Raw genomic sequence first — 27148 nt, forward strand, 5'->3', positions numbered from 1 at the left:
GGAGCCTGCCTTCCACGCTGTGAATCAAAAGTGCAGCATTTGGAGCTGCAGGACCCACGTGGTGGGCTCTGCGAGTGCCAAGAACAGTTTGGCATCTGCAAAGTGGTGACAACTGGGAACCCGCTGGCCTTGCCTTTAAGCAGTCAGAAGGGCAGGGCCGTTCTGTCCATGGGTTGTGGCCTCTTCTTATCCCTGCTCAGGCCTTCTGCCCTTCAGAAAAGGCACATAGGAAGTAGACTAGGGCTGCAGTCGGACAGCTGGAGTGCCAGGCTTCTCTAAGGCCATGGACTCTTGGAAGTGGGCTGGAAGGCCAGAGCCAGTCCCTGCAGTCATCCTCCTGTTTCTGAGGACTGGGAGCCCTCCAGGCCTTGCCCACCCTGCTCACCACCTTCCTCCCAGGTCTAGTGCCTTGTGTTTGATGTCTGTTACCTCCTTACCATCCATCTGCCTTAAGGGAAAGGAAGGTGCCGTGGGTGGGGAGAGGGAAGAGGGCTTTAAAGTCAGCATCTTGGAAAACAAAGGACTGTTTCCCTGTTGCCCAGGAGCTGGGGAACAACACTGGTGTCCCTCAGCTGTTTGCTCAGTGACAGACAAGGACTCACTTGCCTTTGGCCTCGGTGCTTGCTGACACCACACTGCCCTGACTGTGTCTCACAGTCTCAACAGCCCAGGTTAGAGGAGGTCACAACCTCACCTGGAGAGGCTTCCCCGCCTGAAGAAGGCTGTCTGGAACAGTGCAACCGTAATCCCAGCACTTGGGCAGCTGAGACATGAAGATCAGGCATGCAGGGCCAGCCTACACTACCTAACAAGAACCTGCCGAAATAAAGAAATAAACAAATAAATGGAAAAGTTTTTCTGAGTGGTTTGAAGGTGCCCTGTTAACGATTTGCAGCTGTGAGTTGGCCTTTCTAGTTATGTTTGACTTAGGTATTTTTTTAACTTTAATTTTTCAAGATTTTTTTTAATTTTTCAAGATTTTTAAAAGTTTATTTTTATTTTATGTTCATTGGTGTTTCGCCTGCGTGTATATCTATGTGAAGGTGTCAGATTCCTTGGAATTGGAGTTACAGACAGACATGAGCTGCCATATAGATGCTGGGAATTGAACCTGGGGCCTCTGGAAGAGCAGTCGCTGCTTTTCATCACTGAGCCATCTCCCCAGCCCCCTTTTTTCCCCAAGGTTTTATTTTCTATGTGTGGGTGTTCTGCCTTCATGTATATCTGTCCACCATCTGAGTACCTGGTGCCCAAGGAGGCCAGAAGAGGGCATCGGAGTCCCTGGAACTGAAGTACAGACAGGTGTGAGTCACCGTGTGGGTGCTGGGGATCGAACTCAGATCCTCTGGAAGAGCAGCCAGTGCCCTAAACCACTATGCCATCTCTCTAGTACCCCATTTTTAAAAAAGAGATTTTAAGCCATTTAGTGATGCCTTTAATCCCAGCACTCCAGAGGCAAATGCAGGTGGATCTCTGTGAGCTCGAGACCAGCCTGGTCTACAGAGCTAGTTCCACGACAGCCAGAGTTACATGGTGAAATCTTGCCTCAAAAAAACCAAAACAAAACAAAAATTAAAATTAAGCTTCTTCATTTAGAGTGTGTGCGGTATACATAGGCCACAGGTGCAGGCCAGAGGGCAGCCTTTCAGTGGTTGGTTCTCTCCAACCCCATACCGTATGGGATTCTCAGGCTTGGCAGCAAGTGCCTTTGCTTACTGAAAGTTTGCATTTTCTCACCAGCTGAAAATCTGTATTCTTAAAAGACATCTAAGAAACATCGTTAATGTGGAAAGTACAGTAGGTTGATAGTAGAGTCTTTAAAACTCTGTGTGCTCATCAGCCCAGCACTCAGTGCCGGTTTGTGAGGTGCAGATGGCATAGCCCCTTCCAGGGCACAGATGACGAGGGCATCCACACACCAGGATGGCATAGCCCCTTCCAGGGCACAGATGACGAGGGCATCCACACACCAGCCTGGCTCAGAGCCCACATGACTGGAGACAGCAAGACTAATTTGGTGGCTTTTCAGACATCTTTATAGATAGGGAAGGGAAAATTGAGGCTTGGAGCAGAGGGGAGGAATGCAGTAGAACCAGAGTCTGCAGGCCGTGTGGACTGCCTGAGCAGACCCAGTTACTGGTGCTGGAGGACAGGGTGGCCGCTGCAGACGCTGAGCTCAGGCCTCCAGACCAAGATGCAATCACATCACCCAGTAGAACAGCACAACTCGGTTCAGGCGCTGCAGGCGGGAAGCAGGGGCATCTTCCTTGCCCCCGAAACTCTCCTGGAGTCTGTGGAAGGTGCTAGTTAGCCCGACAGGTCAGGGCCAAAGGCTGAGGCCCTTTCAGGCTCAGTTCCTGTGGGGAAAGTAGACAGACAAAGTGAAAGGGCCGAATGAGGCTCCTCAGACTGGATTTGCACCCAAGTCACCAGGGGAAGGAAAGAATGGTGTGATTCAGCTGCCTGAAGCGCAGTTTCCAGGTGTCTCCAGGGAGCACTGTGGATGCTGCTGCTGGCTCTTGTGCCCAGGTGGCAGTAGCAAGCAGTGCTTGGCTAGGACACTGCAGGACAATGCCAACTGGACACCACAACTCCTCTTCTTCCCAACAGGCCACAACAGCCACTAACCACATTGGCCTTCTACCCCATCCCAAACTGTGGGGGCAAAAAGTAATCCCTAAGCCGGGCTGTGGTGGTGCACGCCTTTAATCCCAGCACTTGGGAGGCAGAGGCAGGCGGATCTCTGTGAGTTTGAGACCAGCCTGGTGTACAAGAGCTAGTTCCAGGACAGGCTCCAAAACCACAGAGAAACCCTGTCTCGAAAAAAAAAAGTAATCCCTAAAAATGGCCTGGGTGTGACACACCTGCCACGTGTGGTTACACAGGGACTTTAAGTCTAGCCTGGGTTACAAGAGACAGTCCCAACTGAAGGATCGTCACTCCTTCAGAGAGAAGGCCTCACTAAATCCCCCTCGTGGGACATGTACTGACTTGTGGGGGGCTCATTTTATAACCCAGCACTCATGGTGCGTGCACTAATTGTGTTGGAGGCTACCAAGCATACTAACACTTAATGCTTGTGTACCGTGATTGACTCGTGGATACAACCCAGCACTCATGGTGCGTGTACCATGGGAGGCTTACACGTGTATCTTACCACTCATGTATGTACTGTGCAAGGCCCATCAGCCCTTCAAGAACCACCTTATCCAAAGGTCTGTAGACCTTCCCCCTTGGTGTGGGGAGGGAGAGCCCTCTTATTCCAACAGCCAAAGGCAGCAAAGGTCAGTTGCAAGCCCTTGGATCTGAGGCTCTCCTGGCCTCCACCTCACCTGGGACCTAGGTAGGGATTAAACAGGATTACTGGAGGTCCTGGCAACCATGGAGCCTGTCTTGTGTGCCCCGAAAGCGGTGATAAAAATGTTGATGACCACGGTAGTGAAGACCAAGGAGGTGGCAGCATTGTTGAGCTGATTTAGACGCCACTGGTTCCCTACCTCATTCAGGTTCAGCCTGGCTGTGGAGACAAGATCAGGTGAGTGGTGGGTGAATCTAGGGCTGAAGCCTGGAGCTTCCCTCTCCCCACCCAGGAACTTGGAGACAGCCTGGCTTTAGAGCCTGGGAAGACATCAAGTCACTGGATTGAGATGTGTGTGAGTCTTCTGACCGGCATAAGAGGCAATTTACATGGTGCTCACAGAAAGGGGTGAGGAGCAAAGACTTCGTCGAAGAGGGGACGGGTGCTTACAATATAAGACTGCCACCGGCCAGGCGGTGATTGTGCACGCCTTTAATCCCAGCATTTGGGAGGCAGAGATAGGCAGATCTCTGTGAGTTCAAGGCCAGCCAGCTCTACAGAGCCAGGTCCAGGACAGTTAGGGCTGCTACACTGAGAAACCCTGTCTTGAAAAGCCAAAAGAAAAAAAAAAGACTGTCCTGTGGGGTCCGTCATTCAGCAGCTGTCGATGGGTGCCCATCAATGGGATATGAGGAGAAAGGACAGGAGCTGCCCTCACTGTAGGATAGGGGACTGGCTCTGTCAGCAGGTGGCTGGGAAGTTTCATGTGCATGCCGGGCCCTTTCCCACCACCAGGGGGCACCAAGGCAGAAAGTGACTGCCAGCTGGGCTTACCAATGACCACGAGAAGAATGCCAATGACAACTTGCAGGAGCAGAGAGACACTGATGAGGGCTATGAGGGTGGCGTAGTACTGCGAGGATGGCCCCTGCTCCAGCACCACTTTCAGCCGCGTGGCATTGGACATGAAGAGCGCCACATCCAACATGCTCTCTGCCACGCTCTTCTTGGTGGCATAATGGTTCAGATTGAGAGGCTGGTGCCCTCGGGAGATGGAGTGCCCCTGCTGTAAGAGAGGAGATTCTGGTGAAGGGGCTGGGAGGGAAAGAAGACGGGCTTTAATATCCTTCCCAAAGGAGATGGAATATCCTCTCGGGTGACAGAGACGGTGTCCCTCTTCAGCTTCTGACCTGAAACCAGTGGAGGGTTGGATAGATGAGCAGGTGAGTAGAGGATGAACTATTGGATGAATGGATTGGGGAGAGAACCTCTGGACCACTAAGCTCTGGATTAACTAATGTTGCCTTGTGATACCTACTTCACAGAGAGCCGCTGGTCCCTTACACCTTCACATAGTCAGATGAACAACAACAACAGAAGGAGCTCTGAGGTCTTCCAGAATGGCTGGCCCTATCCTAGCCAGAGCCTTGATCAAGACTCCTAGAACTTCAGCCCTGCTCCAGCACACACTGATTGTCAAACACGGGCTGTTAGAAAACCCATGTACACAGCAGAGCATATGAGCTGAAAGTTCTTCATTTTAAAAACCGTTTGGGGAGACTGGGGATGTAGTTCAGTAGTACCTTCCTCCACAGCAAGCCCAAGGCCTTAGTTTTAATTCCTGCCACTGCTGAAATACATTATTATTTTGGATTTTCAAGACAGGGTTTCTCTATGTAACAGCTTTGGCTTTCCTGGAACTCTCTCTGTATTCCAGGCCGCCCTTGAACTCACAGAGATCTGCCTGCCAATGCCTTCTGAGTGCTGGAATTAAAAGTGTGTGCCATTGCCCTAGTAACTTATTTTTTAATTATCTTAAAATAAAATTACTTTTGAGGTATAAAATAAAGATCTCCCTAAGCCGCTAACTCTAAAAGACGAAACCATAATATAAGGCTGTATGTGAACCTCTGAGACCAGGAAAATCAAGTCCCCTCTCTGCTGCAGAACCTCCATAGTCGGTCGCCCAAGAGGACTTGAGAGATCAGGTTAGCAATGGTGTTTGGGCATACGGAGCTAGAAGAGGCCAGAAGCAGGGAGACTAGTGCAGGGTTGTCCCACAGGGCATGATGGTGCCCACCAGTAATCCTGGAACTAGGAAAGCAGGGTTTCTGTTGCTATGAAGAGACACCATGATCATAACTCTTATAAAGGAAAACATTTAATGGGGTGACTCACTTACAGTTCAGAGGTTCTGAGGGTTTTGTTTCGTTTGTTGGTTGGGTTTTTTAGCCTATTTAATCAGAACCTTGGAGCTTTCAAAGAAGCCAGGTGTGGTAGCTCACATCTGAAACTCCAGTACTTGAGGACAATTGCCATGAATATAAGGCCAGCCTGGGCTAAACTGTGCCTCAAAAACTGAGCCGAGCCGGGCAGTGGTGGCACACGCCTTTAATCCCAGCACTCGGGAGGCAGAGGCAGGCAGATCTCTGTGAGTTCGAGATCAGCCTGGTCTTCAAGAGCTAGTTCCAGGACAGGCTCCAGAAGCTACAGCCCTGTCTCGAAAAACAAAAACCAAAAAACATAACAAAACAAAGGACCGGCTAGATGGCTCAGCAGCGAGCATGCTTGCCACACAGGCCTGGGGAGTCTGATACCTGCAACCCACTGTGGAAGGAAAAAACCCACTCCTGAAAATTGTCCTGACATCTACACATGTGCCATGGCATGCATAATAGACACGACAGCAACAAAAATTTAAAATGTACACTAATAAGTGTATCCAAGATGTCCTAAAAGTCTATTTGGAGTTGAATACAGTGGCTAAGTCTGTAATCCCAATACTCAGGAGACAAGCATAGGTTCACTTGAAATCCAAGGCTAGCCTGGTCTACATATAATGAAGACACAAAACACTGTACACACAAACTCAAACTCCCTACTTTTGTTTTGGGTTAGTTCTGGTTTGGTTTAATATATCTATTAGATAGGCTCTCTCTATTTATAGCCCAGGCTAGATTCGAACTCACCATCTTCTTGCTTCAGCATTTCAGGAGATGTATGCACTCCATCCAGCTTTAGGCAAGTTAGGAATGCATGAGAGGCGGTGGGGAGAATCAGGTTTATAGCTTGGCCTGGGCATGAGACTGGAGATCCATAGAAACTCCTCATTAAGTATACACAGCACACCCGCCAGGAAGACTTGAGGCTGTGTACCCCCCCCCCCCCCCGCCCAAATTAGAGCAGGCAGTCAGGCCCTGGTCTTGACTCACTGTGTTACAGGCTGCACACCCCAGGCACCGATTACCAGTTATTTTTCATGGCCATCAAAATCAGACTGAAGGCCCCATGGGTGTCGTTCGGTTGGGAGAGTATTTACCTAGCACCCAGAAAGCCCTGGACTTGATCCCCAGGATAACACAAATCTATCTTGGTGACACATACTAGTAATCCTAGAGATAGACAGGGGTCTTGACTGGGTTTGTTTGCTCTGCCAAAGACTGAAAAGGAGGCAGGGCTGTAGTGGCGCATGCCTTTAATCCCAGGCAGAGGTAGGAGGATCTCTGAGTTCAAGGCCAGCCTGGGTCTACAGAATGAGTTCCAGGACAGTCAAGACTACACAGAGAAACACTATCTCAAAAAAAAAAAAAAAAAAAAAAAAAGAGGGAAAAAATAAAAATGAAAAGACAGGAAAAATCTTGAACTCAATAGGTAGCAGAAGAGAAATCTCAAAGAGCACAGACAACCGCAGATAGCATCAGTAGTTGAACAGAGGCCTTTAACGAAGGTGAGAAGACCCACACATAGGGCAGATGCTCAAGCTCAGAAACTTGAGAACTCCAGTCTTTTCCTCTGCAAACTCTTCTCTGAAGAGTTTTTCTTCCCTCATTTAGGCTGGTGAGTTTAAAAAAAGAAGGGCTGAATTGGTCAGCCACTGCCGCAAAGCAGAGCCTGTGCGGGTCTAGCCTTAAGCTGGAACTAATTCATCAGTGGGGGCTGCTGGTGGGAGAAAAAGCCTGTAGGAGACTCGAAGCAAGACAAAGTCCCCAGTAGGCAGACAGACAGGGACAGGGGCGTGGCTAGGTAATTCCTATCAGGGAGTCACCTGTAGTCTCTCTGGCACTCTCCAGAGGCTGAGGCAGGAGGATCAAGTTCAAGGCTGCATGAAGACTTGAAGTTCAGATCCTCAGCACTCACATGAGAGCCAGGCACAGGGGAGCAGAAAGAGGTGGATTCTGGGGTTTGCTGGCCAGCCAGCCTAGTCAATCTAGGAGCTCCTGGTGTGGTGAGACAATGCCTCAAATAGAGCCAAGAGTAATAGGGAAGATACCCGACTTTGAACTTTGAACTTTGACTTCCACAAGCATGTGCATGAACATTCCATTGCCTACACAAATTTAATTAATCTACAAAATGTTCAAATATGTTTAATTTGAACATTTGGGTGTCCCCGGTTGCAAATAGAACATTTATCCTTCCCTGAGCTCTGTGGAAAAGAGAAGGCAGAGAGATGCATTTTGAAGGCGATGTCTAGGGGTTAAAATAACATCCTGCCAATTGGTGGTGGTTCACACCCCTAATCCTATCAGAGGAGGCAAAGGCAGGCAGATCTCTGAATTCGAGACCATCTTGGTTTAGAGAAGGCATTCCTGGACAGTCAAGGCTACACGAAGAAATCCTGTCTCAAAACAAACAAAAAACCAACCAAACAAAACATCACCCTGACTCACAACTGTTAGAAAATAAGTTAATAAAATCCTAGGTTTCTCTTGAACCCCTGAGTTAGAGCAGCTCCCACCACCCTGTGTGTCCGGCTTTCTTTTGTTTGCAGGGGTTGAGGAGGAAGCCTTTGTTTCATTCCCCCCAGCTGCTCCTCTCTCCCTTCCTGTGCTGTGATCTTTTAGTGATAATACTCACTTTGTAGCCATGGCTGATAACAGTGTATCAATAACTAAAACTGCTAGAAGCGGCTGGGGGAAGGACCAGGGACACTCCAAGGTGGTGAACCTGTGCCCAGAGCTGCTTTAAAGCCAGAAGTGTGAGGATGTCTTTCTTAACTGTAAAGCACTTTATGAAATTCACATTTATAAAAGAAAAGTCAATTCAAATTCCCAAAAATAAAAAATAAAATTGAAAAACAAAACCCAGATGCAGAAGAGATTGGCTCAGCTGAGCATTTGCTGCTCCTGCAGAAGACACAGGTTCGATACCTAGCACTCATGTGGTGGCTCACAACCACCTCCAACTCCAGATCTAGGGGATCCAGTACTCTCTTCTGGACTCCCCTGGGAGCCTGCAAGCACATGGTGCACATACACCATGCACATGCAGAGAGACAGAACACCCAGACACACACACACACACACATACACACTAACCAGAGTCTCACTACCTAGCCCCTGCTGTCCTCAAACTAGCTATGTAGACCAAGCTAACCTTGAACTCACAGAAATCCACTAGCTTCTGCCTCTGGAGTGTTGGGATTGAACACATGGGCCACTCTTTTTTTAAAAAAAAATTTATTTATTTATTTATTTATTTATTTATTATTATGTACACAATATTCTGTCTGTGTGTATGCCTGCAGGCCAGAAGAGGGCACTAGACCTCATTACAGATGGTTGTGAGCCACCATGTGGTTGCTGGGAATTAAACTCAGGACCTTTGGAACCACTGAGTCATCTCTCCAGTCCCATGGGCCACTCTAAAAAAAAAAAAAAAAAAAAAAAAAAAAAAAAAAAAAAAAAAAAAAAAAAAAAACCCAACAAGCCAGAAAGAAAAGTTCCAAGTCATCCTCTGCTATGTAAGTTTGGTTTTATACACCCTGTCCCCCCACAAATCAGACTAGGCTTCAGAGGAAGCCTGGAGAATAACAGAGAGCTGTAGACATAGAAGGCACGGGGTAGTCCTGTCTTTCTCTGACCTTTCCCCCCATTGGATTTTTCTGGGGTCTGGCTTGCAGCCAGTGCTGAGGTTGGAGAGGTGGTGACAGATTGGGGGTGAGGACCTATTTGACCTGGAAAGCCACTCCCTCACCCACAGCTTTTATAAATGAAATTCAAGCAAGTCTCCGTGTGGGGTCAGCTGGCCTGGCTAGTTAAAAGTCAAGGATCTCAGGGCTAACCTCACAAAGGCCAATAGTCACTTGGGTCACAAGGTTATAGTCCTGGCTCACTTGGTAAAGGCCTGTTCTGAGTCATGAAGGACACACAGACAGCTCACCTGATCAACATCCTCCTATAGGCTGCCCCCACCTCCCCATCCCCCCACCCTTGCCCACACTGAGCTGATACCCACCCGCTCCCAAGCCCCTCCTTACCCATCCTCCAGTACCTTGCTCTTCCTCCCAAAGGCAGCTCACTCGTGGTTCAAGAGTTGCTAGACTGGGCTAGCTCTAAAAGCTTGCAGTGGGCAAGCCTTAATTCAGCCCCCTAGCCATGTGTACACACTGACCATGCGTGAGGCTAGGAGGACAAAGGGGTACTGGAGTGGGTGAGTACCTCTTTCCAAATTTCTGCAAAAAGTGTTGTAATTTCTCAGCCTCCCCCCCCCCCCCCCCGCGCTTGTCTCTGTGTGCATTGTATTCATATGTGCACATCATGTATTCCACCACTGGGCCACGTGCGGCCTTCCTACCTTTTGCTGATGTCTCTTTAAGGGCCTGTTTTAGAGAGGATGTGGGACTCCCTGTAGGTGGTATAGGCCTCTTTGAATTTAGGTCTCTCACTTTCATTTTGCTTTACTGGGCTCCTCTCCGGAAGGACAGCTCTCCTGTGTCCACAGGGTGGCATGCGAGGTTTAAAGAAACTGCCTGGGTACTGTTTGTCAGGGTGCTCTTTCAGCCCCGAGGAAGTGCCTGCCACCATATGACAGGCCCAGATTGTTGGGGAATCCAGGGACCTGAGCCTGAAGACAACACAAGGGAATAGCCTAGAACCTACCAGACATAACCGTGAAGGGACAGCTAAAGACATTCAGTGCTGATGGAACCTGGTGGTACTGCCTGCAATGCCAACACACAGGAGACTGTGGAAGGAGGAATGGGAATTTCAGGCCATCCTGGACCACACAGCAAGATAGCAAACCCAAACAAAGCTATATAAAGAAGCCAGGTCAGGGTGAGCTGATGGGTGTGGGACTGCAGTGGACCTGGAGCCTGGGGAGGGAGTAGGAGTCAGAGGCTGTGGCTATGAGACCCTGGAAGAAATGGCTTTGAAGAGGGTCCCCTCGCTGGATCTTTGCAAGTGAGGAAAACATTTTCTCTGCCTTCCTGAGCCTGAGGATAGGATTTGCTGTTCCCCTGAACCCTGCAGTAAGACATCCTCTTCTCCTTAGCCCCAAGCCCACTACAACTCCATCAGGGATCTGGCTAAGGGAGGGGGATGGGAGGGAGGCCAGTGGTGCCTCAGAAGATCTGGCCCTTTAAGGTCAGAGCCCAGGCGGGTCAGAACAAAGGCCCGGGAATGTGGGCTGGATCAGGGAGCAGAGCCATCCAGTGTGACTCATTCATGTTTCATGGACTCAGAATCCCTGGCTCCTACTTGCCTGGCCTTTCCCATGGCCAAGGGACAGCACTCAGGGCCTGTCTGCAGAGCTCACACCAGGTGACCCCCATCCAACCCAAACCCTGCTAGGAAGGGTCCATAAGCCTGGGCTCCTGGCTTTGGGGCTCAGTTCTACCCAGATTGTGGGTAGATAGGAAACTGAGATTAGATCAGGAGGAGAGGCAGGCCCACGGAGGAGAGGCAGAAGGACCCTTCTTCCCAGAAGTACAAACAGAACCCACATTGTTCTCTTCCTTTCTTAGTCTGAGATCTGTCTCCCAGTGCCCATCTCTCAGGGGCTCGCAGAGGGCCTGCTCTCTTTAGCCCTGTATTTTCATTCAGTAATAGTGGGACACTGAGTCTAGGGTCCAAGAGGCCCTGTTCGAGGCACACAGTCCCTGCCAGCCAGGGAAACCTGGGAACCTAAAGGCCACTCGCTGTATGTAGTTGGTGTGAGTTGGAACAGCGGGCTGCAGAGGGAGTAGGGGTAAAAACTCAGAGGTCCATTCTGGGGCCCCGAGTACCTCCAGGACCTGACAGTATATGGGCTTGTGATTGGGATGGGTAGGTAGAGGGTGAACACACCAAAGACCTAATTCCTGCCCCTTGTCTCGCCTTCCTCCTTCCAGTTTACAATCCCTTAGCCCTCTTGCCAGGCCCTATCTGACTCCCAAGACTGGGGATCCCTTCAAGTCAACCCCATTATTCAGCCCTTCATCTTTGTTGTTCTCTATTCTTGCTTCTTTATGAAACTAACGTGGTCAGTTAGGGACTACAGAAGAGCAAACGTTGTCACAGGGTTTACTGACGTTCTGGTTATCGGGGACTGTGATATCCACTGGCTCATTCTGCTTTTTCTTAGAAACAAGATCACAGGGATGCTGTCTCACAGCAGTGTGTGTGTGTGTGGTGTGTGTGTGTGTCCTGGAAGCTGGATAAGTAACTGTTCTACCAAGAGGCTACAGAGGACCTAGAGCCCCACAGGGTGAGCACTGCCAGGAGGTACAGTAAGCTGAAGGAGACCTGGGTCCCCCTCTCTCATCTCTCTAGCTGAAGCATGAGCAGGTCAGCTCTCCCTGGAGCCGAGTTCTTCTTAGCAGAACCATCTAAGAATGGGGAGGCCCCCTCCTCTGGGCGGAGAGTTTCAGGGTTGAGGATATCTACTGAGAGGAATTGAGGCCAGGCAGCTGTGGGGCCAGGCAGGGTAGAGGCAGTGAATCACTTTGCCCTATGCAGCTCCAGGCGCTGGTGACCTTTGGGTGAGTCACTGCCGTCAGTTTTGAGAAAAGCCATGTGGGCAGTGTTTCTGTGTGTCAGCTCAAACTCAGGTTCTGCACAGAGTAGGCCCAAAGGAGCCGTGACCAATGACGACCTTTCAGTTGGCCTCAAAATGGCAGTCCACCCAGGAGTCTAGAAAGATGGTGGCGAGTGCCAGGCTTCCTGATTTTCCACCCAGGAAAGGGTGGGTCCAGCCCAGGCAGAGTGCTTGTTTAAATAATGACTTCAGGAAAGTTATTCTACTAAGGGGTTTTAGGTGGGTGTTGGAGCGTCTGCTGGCCTGTCAGAATCAAGCTTGTGAGGACGATGGGCCTGCCCCATTGTCTTGTACACGTACTCACTTACTGGAACCATGTTATGTAGCCTCGGCTCCAACAATCCGGAACCATGCTGCACATGGTTATGGAGGACGTACCTAGCATCTGGCGCCACACTAAATACAGGACGTGAGTCAGCTGGGCTCTCATTTAGTTCGGCAAAGGAGGTGAGAACAGTCACCTTCTAGTGAGCAAAATGCAGAGAGCCCAAGCAACTCACCCCAAACCACACAGCAACATTTCCCCTGTCTCTGTATTGGGGTCTGCAGTTCGACTGATCCACTACAGTGTCCCAGAAGCTAAAGCAAATTACTTCGGTTCTAATGATAAACACGAGTTCTGCGCGGAGGCGCAGGTCTGTGACCTCCGCACTCAGGAGGCTGGAATAGGAGGCAAACAAGGACAACCTGGGAAGGAAACAAAATGAAACAAAGAACTCTAAAGCTGAAATACGCGGCGTGAGATGAAAGATGGCAATCCCATAGTCTGGGAAGGGCACGCTGCTCGGTGGAAGTCTAGCCCTCAGCCCCAGGGAAGCTTGCGCCAGGCTTTCCTGAGTCTTCACGGGCTGTGTCCCCAACCCCTGCATTGCTGTGGGAAGATAGGACATAGATGTGAAGGTAAACTTTGGATTCAAAATGGTAAAAAGGAAGCTGGGTGGTGGTGGCACACACTTTTAGTCCCAGCACTCAGGAGGCAGTGACAGGTGGATCTCTGGAGGCCAGCCTGGTCTACAGATCAAGTTCTAGGACAGTCAGGGCAACAGAGAGAAACCCTGTCTGGAAAAAGAAACAAACAAAGAAGTTAAGAGGGGGCTGAGCAGAGAATTTGGGAGAACAGGGTTGACCTCAGCTTCTTTGGCTGTGAGATGGGAACATCCGTTCTGTTTGCTGTGAGCGGCTGCAGCTGAAGAAGGCTTGCCTTTATTCACGAGGCCTAGGGCTTGACAAAGGGGAGGGAAGGAGGAGGAGGGAGACAGAGAGGAGGCAGCCCCTAGAAGGGGCGGGGGGGGGGGGGGCAGGGAGAAGAGGAGGAAGATAGGTCCTTGAGAAATACTGAGCATACTCAAGAGAAGCAGGACAACCCCCCAGCTCAGGATTCTACTCCCACGTGTGGTTCGACAGGCATTTTAAACAGTCTCTTCTGCCGCAGGGCCTGTCCCAGCTCAACTTTTGTTGTAGGTACCGGTTAGCTTTTTCACAAGCCCCAGGGACTTGTAACGTCTCTCTCTACCACGACTCTCTCCACGCCCAAGCCCTGCCATACTACACCAGCCTCCCAAGAAAGGGAATGTTCACACAAGCCCGATGACACCGCATCTAAGGTCCCTGTTCCTGCACTTGGGCTGCAGCCTTCTCCCTACAGCCACTCACCAGTCTGTCTCCTCCTCCTCTCCCCACCCTTCCCCATGGGGCTGGCTGACAGCTAACCGTCCTGGAGGCTCTGCCCGTGCCCCAAGCAGGATGCTGAGAAGCAATGGCATACATTACTCACCGATCTCTGAACACACTCCACCCTTCCCGCCTGTCTGCCCTATGCCCCTGGGAAGTGTCCCCTCTCTTCTAACCTCTTCCCCACCAGGAACACCTTACCAGGTGCTGACAGGCTCTGCCCCCCTGTCTACACTGGCCTTTGGTGGTCTCTAAGCCTCTAGATGGCTCCTTCTGCTGTGTCTTCCCCATCCCTTTTGGGACAAGGGCTCACTGCATAGCCCAGGCTGGTCTTGAACTTAGGACTGTGCTGCTTCTGCTACCATGATGACAGACTTGTGCCATCATGCCCAGCTACTGTCTCTACCCTTTAGATCCTCTCTTGCATATTTTTGGGTTGCACAGCTCAGTGTCTGTAGTGATGAGGTGAAGACCCTCCTACTCCAAGTGTCTTGCTTGTGTTTGGTGTGCAGCATTCTGGGATGCTGAGGAAGGAACTTAGTATCTCAAGTACGCTAGCTACACTGTGCTCATTCAGTATTAGATTTTACTGTCTTCAGGTTTTTTTTCTCACCCCCAAAGAAAAGATCTTTAGGGTGAGCCAACAGGAACATCCCCTCCGGGACATCCCCTCGGGATGTGTGTTGGAAAACCTGCTCCATTCTTTTCTCCTCTTGACTCCACTCAGATGTGACCCTCATGAAGGCCTGATAGGCCCGGCGCTGTCTCTGTTTTCAGGCCAAAAACACACGGAAGTGCAGATCTCTGCGGCCCTCGGCTTGGGGCAGGCCCGATGCCTCCACTGTGCCGCCCTTGGCCTTCCATTCCAAGAGCAGCGGTCTTGCCCTTAGAAATCAACAGCGTCTAATCCGCGGTAGGGCGGGGTGTCTGTTGCGTGTTATTCTGCTGATAATCCCTGACTGGCCCTGAAAGCTCCTCCAGCTGTGGGTGCAGCCTCAGTGGGAGGCTCCAGTTCTTGTTCCAGGCAACAGGCCTGGGCCTCAACTCCGCAACACCAAGAACAAGGGGCGTGGCCTTCGGGGAAGGGCTGCGGTGCTGCGGCTGTCCAGCAGGGGAGGCCAGGAAACAGCTCAGAGAGACCCAGGTTAGCTCAGCCCCTCATGGGCTGGAATCCAAGTCCTCTGATGCCCAAGTGACAAGGGGCCAACAGGGTTGGTCCTTCACAAGAGGAGACTGAGTGTATAGGGAGGCTGCAAGGGAGGACCCGTGTGGGAGAACTCCGTGGGGGCGTGGGGCCTGCTTACTCTTTCCAAGGAGTTTGTCCACCTCCCCTGCAGAGCTTTGCCTGTGGCCTTCAGGAAAGACGTTGCGGAGTGCAGTTAACCGTAGATTGACCACACACAAACTGTCCAAGAATCCATCTGCTCTCCCACAGAACCCCGGCCGGACCAGGGCTCTTTCTGGCTCAGCACTTTGCTCTGAGGTTTCTAGACTGCTTTGGCATCTAGCCCTAGAGCTCACTTTGGCTTTGGGGTTCACAAATACTGTTCTCAAAGCAGTATTCTCCGAGTCTACCCAGGCCACCTCTGCTGACCGTAGGTCGATCCGCTTTTTAAGAATTGACATGTAAACAGTTAGAGTCAAAGTAGTGTTGCTAGCCAGAGCTTTCATAGTGTGTGTAGCTAGTCCCCAGTTGTAAGGGAAGGAATTCCAAGAAATTAACTGCCCGAAATCTCCAGATCTGAAGGACTGTGTGCCCACATGGACATTCTTAAGCCTGGGTTCTTTCTTATATATGGTTCTCAACGTTTGTGGATTTGAAGCAGCAGCAGCAGCAACAGCTGCGATCACACAGAAGGGAAGGTGCTGGGCTGGGGGTGTGGCTTGGTGATAGACCACTGACTTCCCTTTAGTGTGAGGGCTTGATCCCCAGCAGGGGTGGGGGCTGGGTAGGCAGTCTCTGGTTTAACACCTGAATCAGACACGCAAGGGAGGAGTACCCAGGTGGTCAAGGTCGGGCATGAGGCCCACTGTCCTCTCCCTGATTCCCGGAGGCCTCCTCCTTTCTAAGTACCTGAGCTACACTTTCATTTTCCTTTGAATTCATTTAATAGCACCGATTTTTACAGAAAACCAAAGGTCAGAACAGTTCAGTAATGTTGCTCAGGCTCACCCAGGTATTAGAGTTATTGGGATTTGAGCCCAATTTGACTCTGTGACCTGGGTCCTTAAGTCACTACACCGTACAGCCCTGGAAAGAGGGTTCAGAAGCCTCCAAAGACCTGGTATGGTGGCTCACACCTCCAATCCCAGTGTTTAGGAGGCTGAGGAAAGAGGATTATTTAGGGCTAACCTGGGCTACAGAGGGCATTCTAGTTCAACCTGGGCTTCAAGAGTGAGAACTTGTTGCAGAAAACAAAGAAATCCTCAAAGATAGAACCACTCTAAAGTGTTTTAATGTAGTATTTCTAGATCTTTCCACAGAATAAATAACAAATTAAGCCAAACTTGTGTTTCATTTTATATAAGCAATCAGGATGGTCTGGCAGCTTCTGTCCCCTGTACCCATTATTACCACACTATTGCCTTGCTTAAGAGAGCCTGAGGCCCCTTCTTTTCCTCATTTCCTCCCTGCATGGGCACTGAGGCCTCATGGATGCTGGGAAGGGCTCTGTCACACTGTGGTACACTATCTCGAGCCTCTGAGGCACTAGTTTCTCTAAGCATTGATGGAGAACCTAAATCCAGATAGAAGCTGAAATCCAGAACAATGAATAAATAAGTAAGTAAAGACAGAAAAAACAAACAACACACCCATAAGACTTGGTGTACAAACAACAAAGCCAGAAATTATTAAGAAGCAGAATGTCAACATTGCCCATGACCATGAGAGAGAGTTTGGGGTGTTCCCCACTAGAACATACATTTCAAAAGGCAAGAATTATTGTTTAGACTGTAAGGCAATTAGAACAAGCAGTACTAACAGTTTCTGGCTGTAGTCCAGGTGAGAAGGCCCATGAAGGAGCAGGTATCTGATATCTGACAGCTAGCTAGACGGGGAAAGGGGAAGGTGGCGAATTTCCCACCCCGCCCAGCCCTGCGAGAGCCAAGGTCCAGTTCAACAAACACAGTCCAGCTCCTATCGTGTGCAGGCATCAAGGATTCAATAAAGATCCCTGCCTGCCTCATAGTCCAGTCCTCCCAATCTCCCAAAACGGCAAGATTTAGTAGGGGATCTGGTTTATAAAGTGGAAAGCCAGGAGATAAAAGCCCCTTCATCCTGCACAAATGTGAGTTTCAGAGACTCTGGACTTCGGTTCACGGCTCTGGCACCTCACTGGACATGGTAAGGGACGGAGTGAATGAATGATGCTTTCATTCAGAACAGGCAGAAGGAAAAGGAGTCGAGCTCTGTGACTCTCTCCAGTGGAGCATCTTGCACACTCAGCAAGGACTACATGAGTGTCTCCTGCAGCATCCTTGGTCCTGGCCACAGATGAGACGAAGAGAGGAGGATGCTGGGAGCACTGGGTCAAAGCTGGGGTAAAAACTGTCCTAATGAGGGCCCTTCTGATTGACGTGTCAGCATGACTCAGCAGGACTGTGCCAGCTTCCATGAATTAGAAGAGGCCTCTCAGGACCCAGGCCTAGGTGGGTCGCCCTCATCCAGCACTCCTCCCTTCCTTTCCTAGGAGTGCAGTTAGGGACCTCACATGGTGGCTCTCTTCCTTTCTCAGGAGTTCAGTGCCACTGTGAGATGCAAAGATACAGTAACTGAGCCCCCATCTTCACTCTGTAGCCTTCACCTCTGATGCAGGGGACAAAGCTGAAGAAAATCAAGGAGGAGCAAACAAGCAAGCAACGGCAGGGCTGTGTGCGGAGGAAGGGATTCAGTTTAAGCCTGCCTTCCCTGTCTTTGCTGGGTGATCCTGACTTGAACCTGCCTTCCGTGTCTTTGCCGGGTGGTCCTGACTTGAACCTGCCTTCCGTGTCTTTGCCGGGTGATCCTGACTTGAACCTGCCTTCCGTGTCTTTGCCGGGTGGTCCTGACTTGAACCTGCCTTCCGTGTCTTTGCCGGGTGGTCCTGACTTGAACCTGCCTTCCGTGTCTTTGCCGGGTGGTCCTGACTTGAACCTGCCTACCAAGTCTTTGCTGGGTGACCTCAGGCCACCATGAAGCCTTGTTGCTTCTCTGTTTCCTGGTGGGTGAAGGAGTCTTCTGGAAGACTTTCTTCTCACCGGAAACCAGCGTAAGCCAGTCTGGATTTTAGCAAACCCACACACAGTAATTAGCTAATCAAGGTCGAGGGAATACCATGGGAAACAACCCAACAACAGGCTCTGGCAAACCCGCCCCTTGGTCTAATGACCAAAACAAAAGCTTGTGCATAGGAGGAGGTACCCTCTCTCCTACTGAGCTACATCCTCAACCTGCCCCCTACCTCCCTATGGCTAAGACACAATCTCCTATGGTCCTGGCTAGCATTAATAGCTGAGGATGACCTTGAACTCTGATCCTCCTGCTTCCACCTTGCCTGTCCTGGGGTTACAGGCATTCATCACCATGACAGTTACCCAGGTGGCCTTGAATGCTTAGTCTCAACAACCTTCCTTTCTTCCTTCCTCTACCTGCTGAGTAACTGGGATTATAGGCATGTACTTTCTTCCATGTCTGGCCTGACTGAGGCCTATTAAAAAAATAATTTTTTATAGTTTGAGTGTTTGCCTTCAAACATGTCTGGCGCATGTCTGGCAGCCTCAGAAGCCAGAGGGATCATCAGATCCCCTGGGACTGGAGTTGCAAGCATTTGTCAATCACCATGTGGGTACTAGGAAACTAACCTGAGTCCTCTGGAAGGGCATCAAGTACCCTTAACTACTGAACTGTGTTTCCAGTCCCAGTATGCCCTCCATATGTTCTCCAGCCACTGAGTTTCTGGTCTGCCTTGGCCGCACTGTAGGAATGCTGGAATTACAGGTGTTCACCACCAATATCTGCCTTTCTCATGAGGGTCACAGAGATGAACTCGGGTCACACAAGACACGTGCTTTTACCTGCTGGTCCATCTCGCCAGCTCTGTGACTCTTCAGTGCCCTTATTGGCTCACTGTTACATCCTTCCTTCCATCGTGGAATATCAGTTTAAGATGTGTTACATTTTATGTTGTGGAACATTTGTTTATGCTGTGGAACATTTGTTTAATGATACAAAGATGTGTCGCGTTCTTTTATGTTGCATTTGTTTAACTCTGTGAAGTTGTGTTACTTTGCCTGGTGTGGGAGAATTGTCTGTATTCTGTCAATCATGTTTTAAATAAATGCTGATTGGACAGGCAGGAAGTATAGATGGGTCAACCAGACAGGAAGTAGAGGCAGGGCCATAAGAATAGGAGTATTCTGGGAAGAAAGAAGCTCCCTCCGCATTCCATCCCAGACCACCGAGAAGCAAGATGTAACCTGCCTGGCTGAAAGGTACTGAGCCATGCGACTAACATAGATAAGAATAATGGGTTAATATAAACTACAAGAGCTAATAAGAAGACTGAGCTAATGGGACAATCAGTTTTATAACTTATGGAGATCTCTGTGTGATTTTCTTTGGGGCTTGTCGGCTGTGGGGTACTGGGCGAGACAGAAACCCCAACAAGCAGGCTTCTCATGTTACATTTGCCTAAGCACCTGATTGGCCTTATAAAGAGCTGAAAGACCAATAGCTAGGCAGGAGAGGGATGCGTGGGACTGCCAGGCAAAGATAACAGGGGAAGAGAGAGAAGCAAGAAAAGGAGAAGGAGAGGAGGAAGCCAGGGGCCAGCCACCCAGTCAGTTATGGAGTAAGAAGGAAAGAAATATAGAATGGAGAAAGGTGAAAATCCAGAGGAAAAAGGTAGATGGGATAATTCAAGTTAAGAAAAGCTGGCTAGAAACAAGTCAAGCTAAGGCCAGGCATTCATAAGAAAGAATAAATCTCCATGTATTTATTTGGGAGCTGGGTAGTGGGCCCCCAAAGAGTAAAAAGTAAGAAAAACAAAACAACTTCCTTCCTTCCTTCCTTCCTTCCTTCCTTCCTTCCTTCCTTCCTTCCTGTTTTCTTCTTGTTGTTGTTTGCTTGTTTTTTTGAGACATGGTTCTTCTGGACAACCCTGACTATCCTGGAATTCTCTCTACCTTGAACTCAGAGATCTGCCTGCTTCTGCCTTCCGAGTGCTGGAATTAAAGGTGTGCGCCACCACACCTGGTACATTCTGTTCTTTCAAATTCTCCATATATGCCCCCTCATTCATATTTTATTCAAACCCTCTGAGGAAATCTTAGAGAGATTAACTTGCAAGGTCACACACAGCTGGGAGGTAGAAGAGTCAAGATTTGAATCCAGGCCTGTCTGAGTCTTCCAAACTCCTAACCTTTGAACTATTCTTAGAACCACTCACAGCTCTCGGTCCTTTGCCCTGGTCATGGAAGGCTGGAACTCTGGGGAAGTCAGTTCTCTAGTGCCCAGCACAGTGTCTGGCCAATACTTATAGCAGAAGTGGACAGATGGATGGATACAGAATCCCCTGTGCACACTGACCCCACCTCAGCACCCGCATTGTCCTGCCAGAGCGGTGCCCCAGGGTAAGGAATCAGATGTCAACCCTCCATGCCCTCACCTTCTAAAAATACTAGGGAGCATGAGCCCTGCTTGTCACCCCACTGCTATCTGGTTGTCCCCTGTATGGTCCCTGTGCACAGTCCAGCACCTGCTCCCTCGAGCCTTCCTGCTTGACAGCTGCTCCCAGCATCCCATGACTTCCCTGTAAGACCAAGGCCAGATTTGCCTAAGAGAGAAAGAACTCTTGAGCACCCAGGCAAGGCCAGCTCCTCACGCTGGACTTTGGGACATCTACATAGGGCTTGCGTAGGAAAGCCAGTCATTCTTTGGCCAGGGCTCTATTTCCAGTTGTGTGTCTCGCTAGCTTATGGGGAGTTTGAGCTCTAGCCCGTTTGAGGGCTGTGGACATCTAGGACGCTGGCGTTGGGACTGACCCTTTAGCTGCCACGTGACTTGGGTCCTCTGTTAGTCACCTGCTAAAAAGGGGATAACAATATTACAAGAGTGATGCTATCATCCTATTTATAAATATATCTATTTATATGTATATATAAGCCTGAAAGGGTAGAGCCTGAACTGCAACAGTCTCATCTCTAGGTTATGCCTGACAGATTCTTTTTTTTTAAATTTTATTATTTCATGTGTGTTTGCCTGCATGTGTATCTGTGCACCACATGTGCATCTGTGCATCACATGTGTATATGTGCACCACATGTGCACCTGTGCATCACATGTGTATCTGTGCATCACATGTGTATCTGTGCATCGCATGTGTATCTGTGCACCACATGTGCATCTGTGCATCACATGTGTATCTGTTACTACATGTGTATCTGTGCACCACATGTGCATCTGTGCATCACATGTGTATCTGTGCATCACATGTGCATCTGTGCATCACATGTGCATCTGTGCATCACATGTGTATCTGTTACTACATGTGTATCTGTGCACCACATGTGCATCTGTGCACCACACGTGTATCTGTTACTACATGTGTATCTGTGCACCACATGTGTATCTGGTGCCTTTAGAGTCTAGAAGAAGCATTGTGTTTCCTGGAATTGGTGTTTCAAACAGCTATGAGCCCCCGTGTGGGAGCTGGGAATCGAAGCCCCAGTCCTCTCAAAGAACAGTTACAGTTCTTAACCACTGAGCCATCTCTTCAACCCCCATGGACAGATTCTTTTATTCTTTTGCTTTCTCTATTTTTTCTTGCTTATTGATTGGTATTGAGAATTATTCCCAGCCCCTTGTGCAGACTGGGGGCATGCTCTGCCAAGCTCCCATATTGAATTATATAGTTACTTTGCTTGTTGACCCAATACCTGCTAAAGGACAATTTAAAGGAGGAAGGCTTCGTCCTGGCTCACAGTTTGAGGGCATGGTCCATCATGGCAGGAAAGACTTGGCATCAGGGCCATGATGCAGCTGGTTACATTGTGTCCACACTCAGAAGACAGAGAAGGGCACTGTTACTCAGCATTCATCTGAGACCCAAGGCAGCTGTCAAGCAAGAGGCTTAAGGGAGCAGGTGCAGGTCGCAGACAGGGATGGTGCAGTGAGCAAATGGATCCCTGGGCAGTGGCTGGCAGGACTCCGTTCCTCTATATTTTTAGATAGTGAGGGCATTAAAGGTTGGCATTTGCCTCCTTACCCTGGGGCACTGCCCTGGGCTGCCGGGACCCAAGTCTGTTGCTGCCTGCATTTGAGGTAAGTCTTTCCAGCTCAGTTAAACCTTTCTGGAAACACAGTCACAGATATGGTAGTGCAGTTTCCATGACAATTCTAAATCCAGTCTAGCTGACAGTTAAGATTAACTTTCTTACATGCTTTTTCCTCATCGAGTGAGTTATTTATTTACTTAAGTGTGGGTGGAGAAATTAAAGGGCAGCTTCCAGAGGTGAGTTTTTCCTTTCAACCACTCGGGTCCCGAAGATCCCACTCAGGTAGTTAGATCTGGTAGAGACTCCTTTACTTTCTGAGCCATCTTGCCAGCCCAATGTTTTGATTTTAAGTGCTAAAAAAGTCAGATATGGGACTGTTGATATAGCTCGTGGGTAAACGACCTATCTAACATATTTGAGACCACGAGTGTAGCATCCACAGGGAATATCAGCCCTTAGGAGGCAAAGAAAGGAAGAGCGGGGTTTGAGAACAGCCTGGGGTACCACTTGAGAGAGAAAAAAAATGATGACATCAGGGCACTGAGCTAAGTGTGGGGTCCGTCTCAGGGCTGCCTTCCCGAGCAGAGAAGCCAGCAGCACTCTTGCAAGTATAGGAGAGAAGGATTAGGGCTCTCTAACAAAGAGGACCTCAGGTCCTGGGGAAGCCAGTGTCCACTGTGTTGATCATGTCCTGGTCCAAAGTTGTTCTCTAAACACTGACATCTCCCAACCTAGTCTGGCTTGATCCTTCCCTTTGGGGTGAATGGAGAGTCCTTGTTCTCAGTCTGTGGTGCCAGGAAGACTGATTGGTCTCTCTCCGCTGATTTCTCAAGATCCAGGATTAAGAAACAGTAAAAAGCACAGATTTAGCCACCTTGAGAGCTGGAGGTGTGCGGGAAATCTCTCCTCACTGCAAAGGGCTAACCTCACTTCAAGGCGTTCGATTTCAAACCATGGGCACGTTCCCTGCAGGGGGTATTGTGTGCAGCCTGTGTCCAGACTTCTTGTTCTACAAACAGAAAAACAACCCCAAACTGAGGGAACCTTCTACCATCACCCAGCAGGCGTACTGAAACCAGAGCGTAGGTTTCTATAGCACCAACCAAATATCCTCCCCAGGCTAGGGCTGCACCCTAGGGGGTTGAGGCAGCCCCCTTGAGCATCTCAGTAAGGAGTCACTGTTGCCCTTATAGGACACAGTGCTTTGGGCTCTAGAGGTGTGGAGAGGCATTTAGATCTGCATGGAAGGGAACTACCCACCCCAGCTCTAAGTTTGTATTGATTGCAGATAGTAGAACTGCCTAGAATGGAGGTGCCATAGCAACAGAAAAACATTACCAAAGGGAAACTGTCATTATAATCTTCTGGAGACTCTGTCAGGGTACAGCGATAATGGAATAAGTCCTGGCCTAGCTCCACGACACAACCAGAGTGGGTCAGGGGTCAGACATACGAATCCCTTTTTTGGGGGGAGGGGGTGAAGGGCCTTGGGACAGTGGCTGCCTGCAGAACATGCTGAAGCCACCACAAAGCCTCAGAGACAGAACCATTCCAGTTAAATTAGCAACTGCAATCACATAGAAGGTGTCAAATACATGGTGGACTCTTCAGGAAACGGCGTATGCACAGGCACAAACTTAGATTCACGGTTACCTGGGAACCAGAGGCAGGCTGCATTCAAGGATAAGTGAAGCCCCACCCCATAGAATGAAGTCATGCTCAGGGATATCTGGCCAGTAATCTCTGGAACCAAAAGGAGAAGTCCCTGGGCTTTCTAGCACTGCTGTTTCGAGAGCGGGCCTCTCACAGTTGCTTTCCATCTCCGTAGACTTCCTCTTCCTCCCTGGGAGCACCCCAGCCAGCTCTCCAACCTGGAGCCTCTGCAGCTAAGGGCTCGAGCGTGTCACAGGCATGGAATGTATATTTGTAGGATAGGCAGCCACTCGTTCCCACTGTTTGGGATGCTCTCTTTGTCCTTTGGACTACCACCAAGTGGGTGCTTCCATCCTGGAAGAAGGCCCTTTCCACCACCAAGGTTTTGAAGATACGCGTCTAGTGCCAGCTGGTCAGTTCCCACGCTGGACCTCCTAGGTTGGTCAGTGTATACAATGTTACCACTTACAACTAAAACCTTAGGAGAAATGGAGGAACGGTGGTTCTAGTCTTGGTCCTTTTGAGAGTCCCAATAGGGAGCTTAGTCTGACCCCAAATGTCCGAGCCTCCTATCTCAGTCTCCCGAGATTACCCGATTGAAAACTGCCTTGCTAGCTCCCAGGCCCACTCTTGAGACCTGAAATTGTGACTTGGAGGGTCCTGTTCATTAAGCAGTTTCCTCGGAGGTGGCTTTTCCTAGGCTTCCATGTGACTTGGTAGGCAGGCCTCTGGGGGCCTGTGGGGAGGGATCTCAGACTGTGAAAAGTCAAACTAATTTACTGATAGTAAAGTAGGGAAATGAGGGGAAGTCCCGTGGTGAAAAGGCCTCTTGTGTCTTTCTGATACTTCTCTTTCCAGTGCTGAGACTCAAAGCCTGCCTGCCCTCCCTCCAAGGATCCCTTGAAGTAGCGGTGCTCTCTGGGAATGTATTTTTTAATCTTAGGCTGGAGAAAACTTTCTAAGTATGACGAGATTCATAAGCTCTAAAGCTGCGAGTTGTTCTGCATTTGTGAGTCACAGGCCCTCTGGGGCTGAAGGACCCTTTCACAGGGTTGCCTTAGGCATCTGCCTTACAATAGTAGCACAACTACAGCCATGAAGTAGTACTGAAAATAATTTTATGGTTGTGGGGGTCACCACAACATGAGCAACTGTATTTAAAGGTTTCAGCCTTAGGAAGGTTGAGAATCACTGCTTTAAAGAATCCTGCTTGTTTTTGTTTTTGAAACAGGATCTTACTATGTAGCTCAGGCTGGCCTGGAGCGCACTATGTAGCCCAGGCTGACCTCAGCTGAGCAGTGGGATTACAAGGATGTGCTACCACACTTGGCTTCAACAACAATAATAACCATTTAAAACAAAAGAGAGAGAGAGAGGCCTAGCTACATTGCTTAGGAGGTCCTTGAATTCCTGGACTCAGGTGGCCCTCCTGGCTCAGTTTTTTAAGTAGCTTGGACTACGGGAGTGTGCAGCTGTACCTGGATAAGAACCGTAAGCATCATTGCACAAAATGAAAGCTATTTGAACAGAATTATTTCACTGTGTAGACCATGAGTTCATTTTGCTTCATGATACTCCTATAAGAGTCCAAGGAGATAGCTCAGTAACAAGAGCTCATCTTAGAAAAACATGAGGACCTGAGTTCGAATCCTTAGTCCCCTACATTAAAAAAACAACAACAACCCAGCATGGCTTCATGAACCTGAACACTAGCACTCGGGGACAGAGACAGGTGGAACCCAAGAGGTCACTGGCCAGCCAGAGAGTGAGTTTCCAGCTTGGTGGGAGACTCTGTCTTAAGACAGTAATGTGGGGAGCATTTAAAGGAAGACACCAGCTTCCTCTTCTGGCCTCTGGATATGTGTGCACAGGACCTGGCTCCCACACTCACATGCATGCACCACACACACATGCAACATAAAATGTGTGAGCACACACAAGCACACACAACACACACAGAGCAACTTTCACATAGTACCTTCATCCTCAGTGTGTAGACAAAAGCTTTAAACGGTAATTCCTCTCTGGTAAGTCCCTTCTTGGTTTTTTTTTTTTTTTTTTTTTTTTTTTAAAAGCACATTCCTTCTTCCTATAAGGTAATGTCCCACTGAGTTGCCCAGTCTGGCCTTGAATTTGTGATCTTCCTGCTTCAGCCTCCTCAGTGGGTGTCACAAGCCTGTGCCACCTGGCTCATCACACAGTAGGACTTCAGAAGGCGGCACAGAGATCAGCCTGGAGTCAGTGGAGACAGCCATGGGGTGTGGTGAGAACAGTCATGCGGCTGTCCATGGAAGGGTCGAGAAAGTAGAAGAAGCAAGACACTGACTCACTGGATAGAGGATAGAGACCAGCGCCCTGCTTCTGCTTGGAGACAATCTCTGTGTGTTTCAGGCTAGGAGCTCACCCCATCCTGCTCTGAAACCCAACAGGATGCGATTTAGGAGCAACTTTCCAGGAATGTGGCCTTCGTCTAAAGAGAGGGCACTTTGGTGATCTGTGTGGGCACATCTGCCAGGTCTGGATTCTGACAACCTGCTGGCCCCTTGCCAGGCTGTTGAGAAGCCTGCCAGGGTCATAGTCTGTTCCATTTGACACTCACTGCTAAACTGAACCCAGGACAAAACTATTTTCCATAGAGATAGAAGAGAAGACAGTGAGTGTTGAGGTTTTCCTCTTCTCAAAGTGGATGCTGGGCCCCACGGTTTCCCGCTCCTGTCTCTGGATCCAGAGCTCCAATGGCCTCTCCCATCCCCTGTCTTTGGAACAGTGAGGACAGCTGTGGGTCCAGCAGTACTGTACCTGATGTCAGGGCTCCCCGCAGCGTCTCCCCCACCTCCTGTCTGCTGACAGCCCTCTCACGGGGCAAAAATATCCCTGTCACTTCACGTTCCTGCTGCACACATGTCAACAACTTGTCTTGGCACTAGGTCCGTTCTTTCACTTTGCCATAGTAACTAAGACACCACTGTTAGGGCTGAATACAGACTCACCTGTCACCTTGGCCAGAGGTTGGGAGCAATTCTAACTATAGAAATTTCTAGAAGGGCAGTAGTACTTCAGGAGCTCAATAGGGTTAGTCATAAAACCAGAGACCTTTTGGCTGAGCCCTGAGTATTAGGAGGGACAGTGTCTGCTGTGGACGGACGTTACTAAGGGAGTGGCAGGGCGTCACAGCTCTGGCTTCTCTCCCTCAGCCCAGCTTATCTTCACAAGCAGCTGGCCTGGGGCTTGGTGGGAGCGGCTTTAGAGGGGTTTCTGCTGACTTGTCCCCATTCTAAGAGGAAAACCTCTTGGGGCAGCGTGAACTGGCTAGTGGCAGGTGGAGGGAGTCTGTTTGGTTTTGAGCGAAGAACCTCCCCTGCTCTTCTAGCTCCCCGGCTCCCTTGCCCATTCCACCTTCCAGAGCTCCTCAAACCTGAAGGCATGGAGCCTCTGCCGCCAGCCAAAATACTACCCCATCTACGTTAGTGA

The 27148-nt window shown here is 49.6% G+C and overlaps 1 protein-coding gene across 2 annotated transcripts in view; it reads right to left on the reverse strand.

Annotated features, from left to right (window-relative positions):
• Nucleotides 1–1894: 1894 nt before the first annotated feature.
• Ninj2 (ninjurin 2) overlaps nucleotides 1895–27148 on the reverse strand; it is a 109394-nt gene continuing 84140 nt past the window's right edge. For both annotated transcript variants that reach the window (XM_057784557.1, XM_057784566.1), the window contains exons 2-4: nucleotides 4133–4364; nucleotides 3333–3517; nucleotides 1895–2357 (exon numbers count right to left, since the gene is read on the reverse strand). In XM_057784557.1, the coding sequence (XP_057640540.1) occupies nucleotides 3351–3517; nucleotides 4133–4364 (399 nt within the window). In that variant the 3' untranslated portion in view covers nucleotides 1895–2357; nucleotides 3333–3350. The remainder of the gene's footprint in view (nucleotides 2358–3332; nucleotides 3518–4132; nucleotides 4365–27148) is intronic.

The sequence above is a fragment of the Chionomys nivalis genome, chromosome 1 (assembly GCF_950005125.1).
Source record: "Chionomys nivalis chromosome 1, mChiNiv1.1, whole genome shotgun sequence".
In the NCBI taxonomy this organism is placed as follows: domain Eukaryota; kingdom Metazoa; phylum Chordata; class Mammalia; order Rodentia; family Cricetidae; genus Chionomys; species Chionomys nivalis.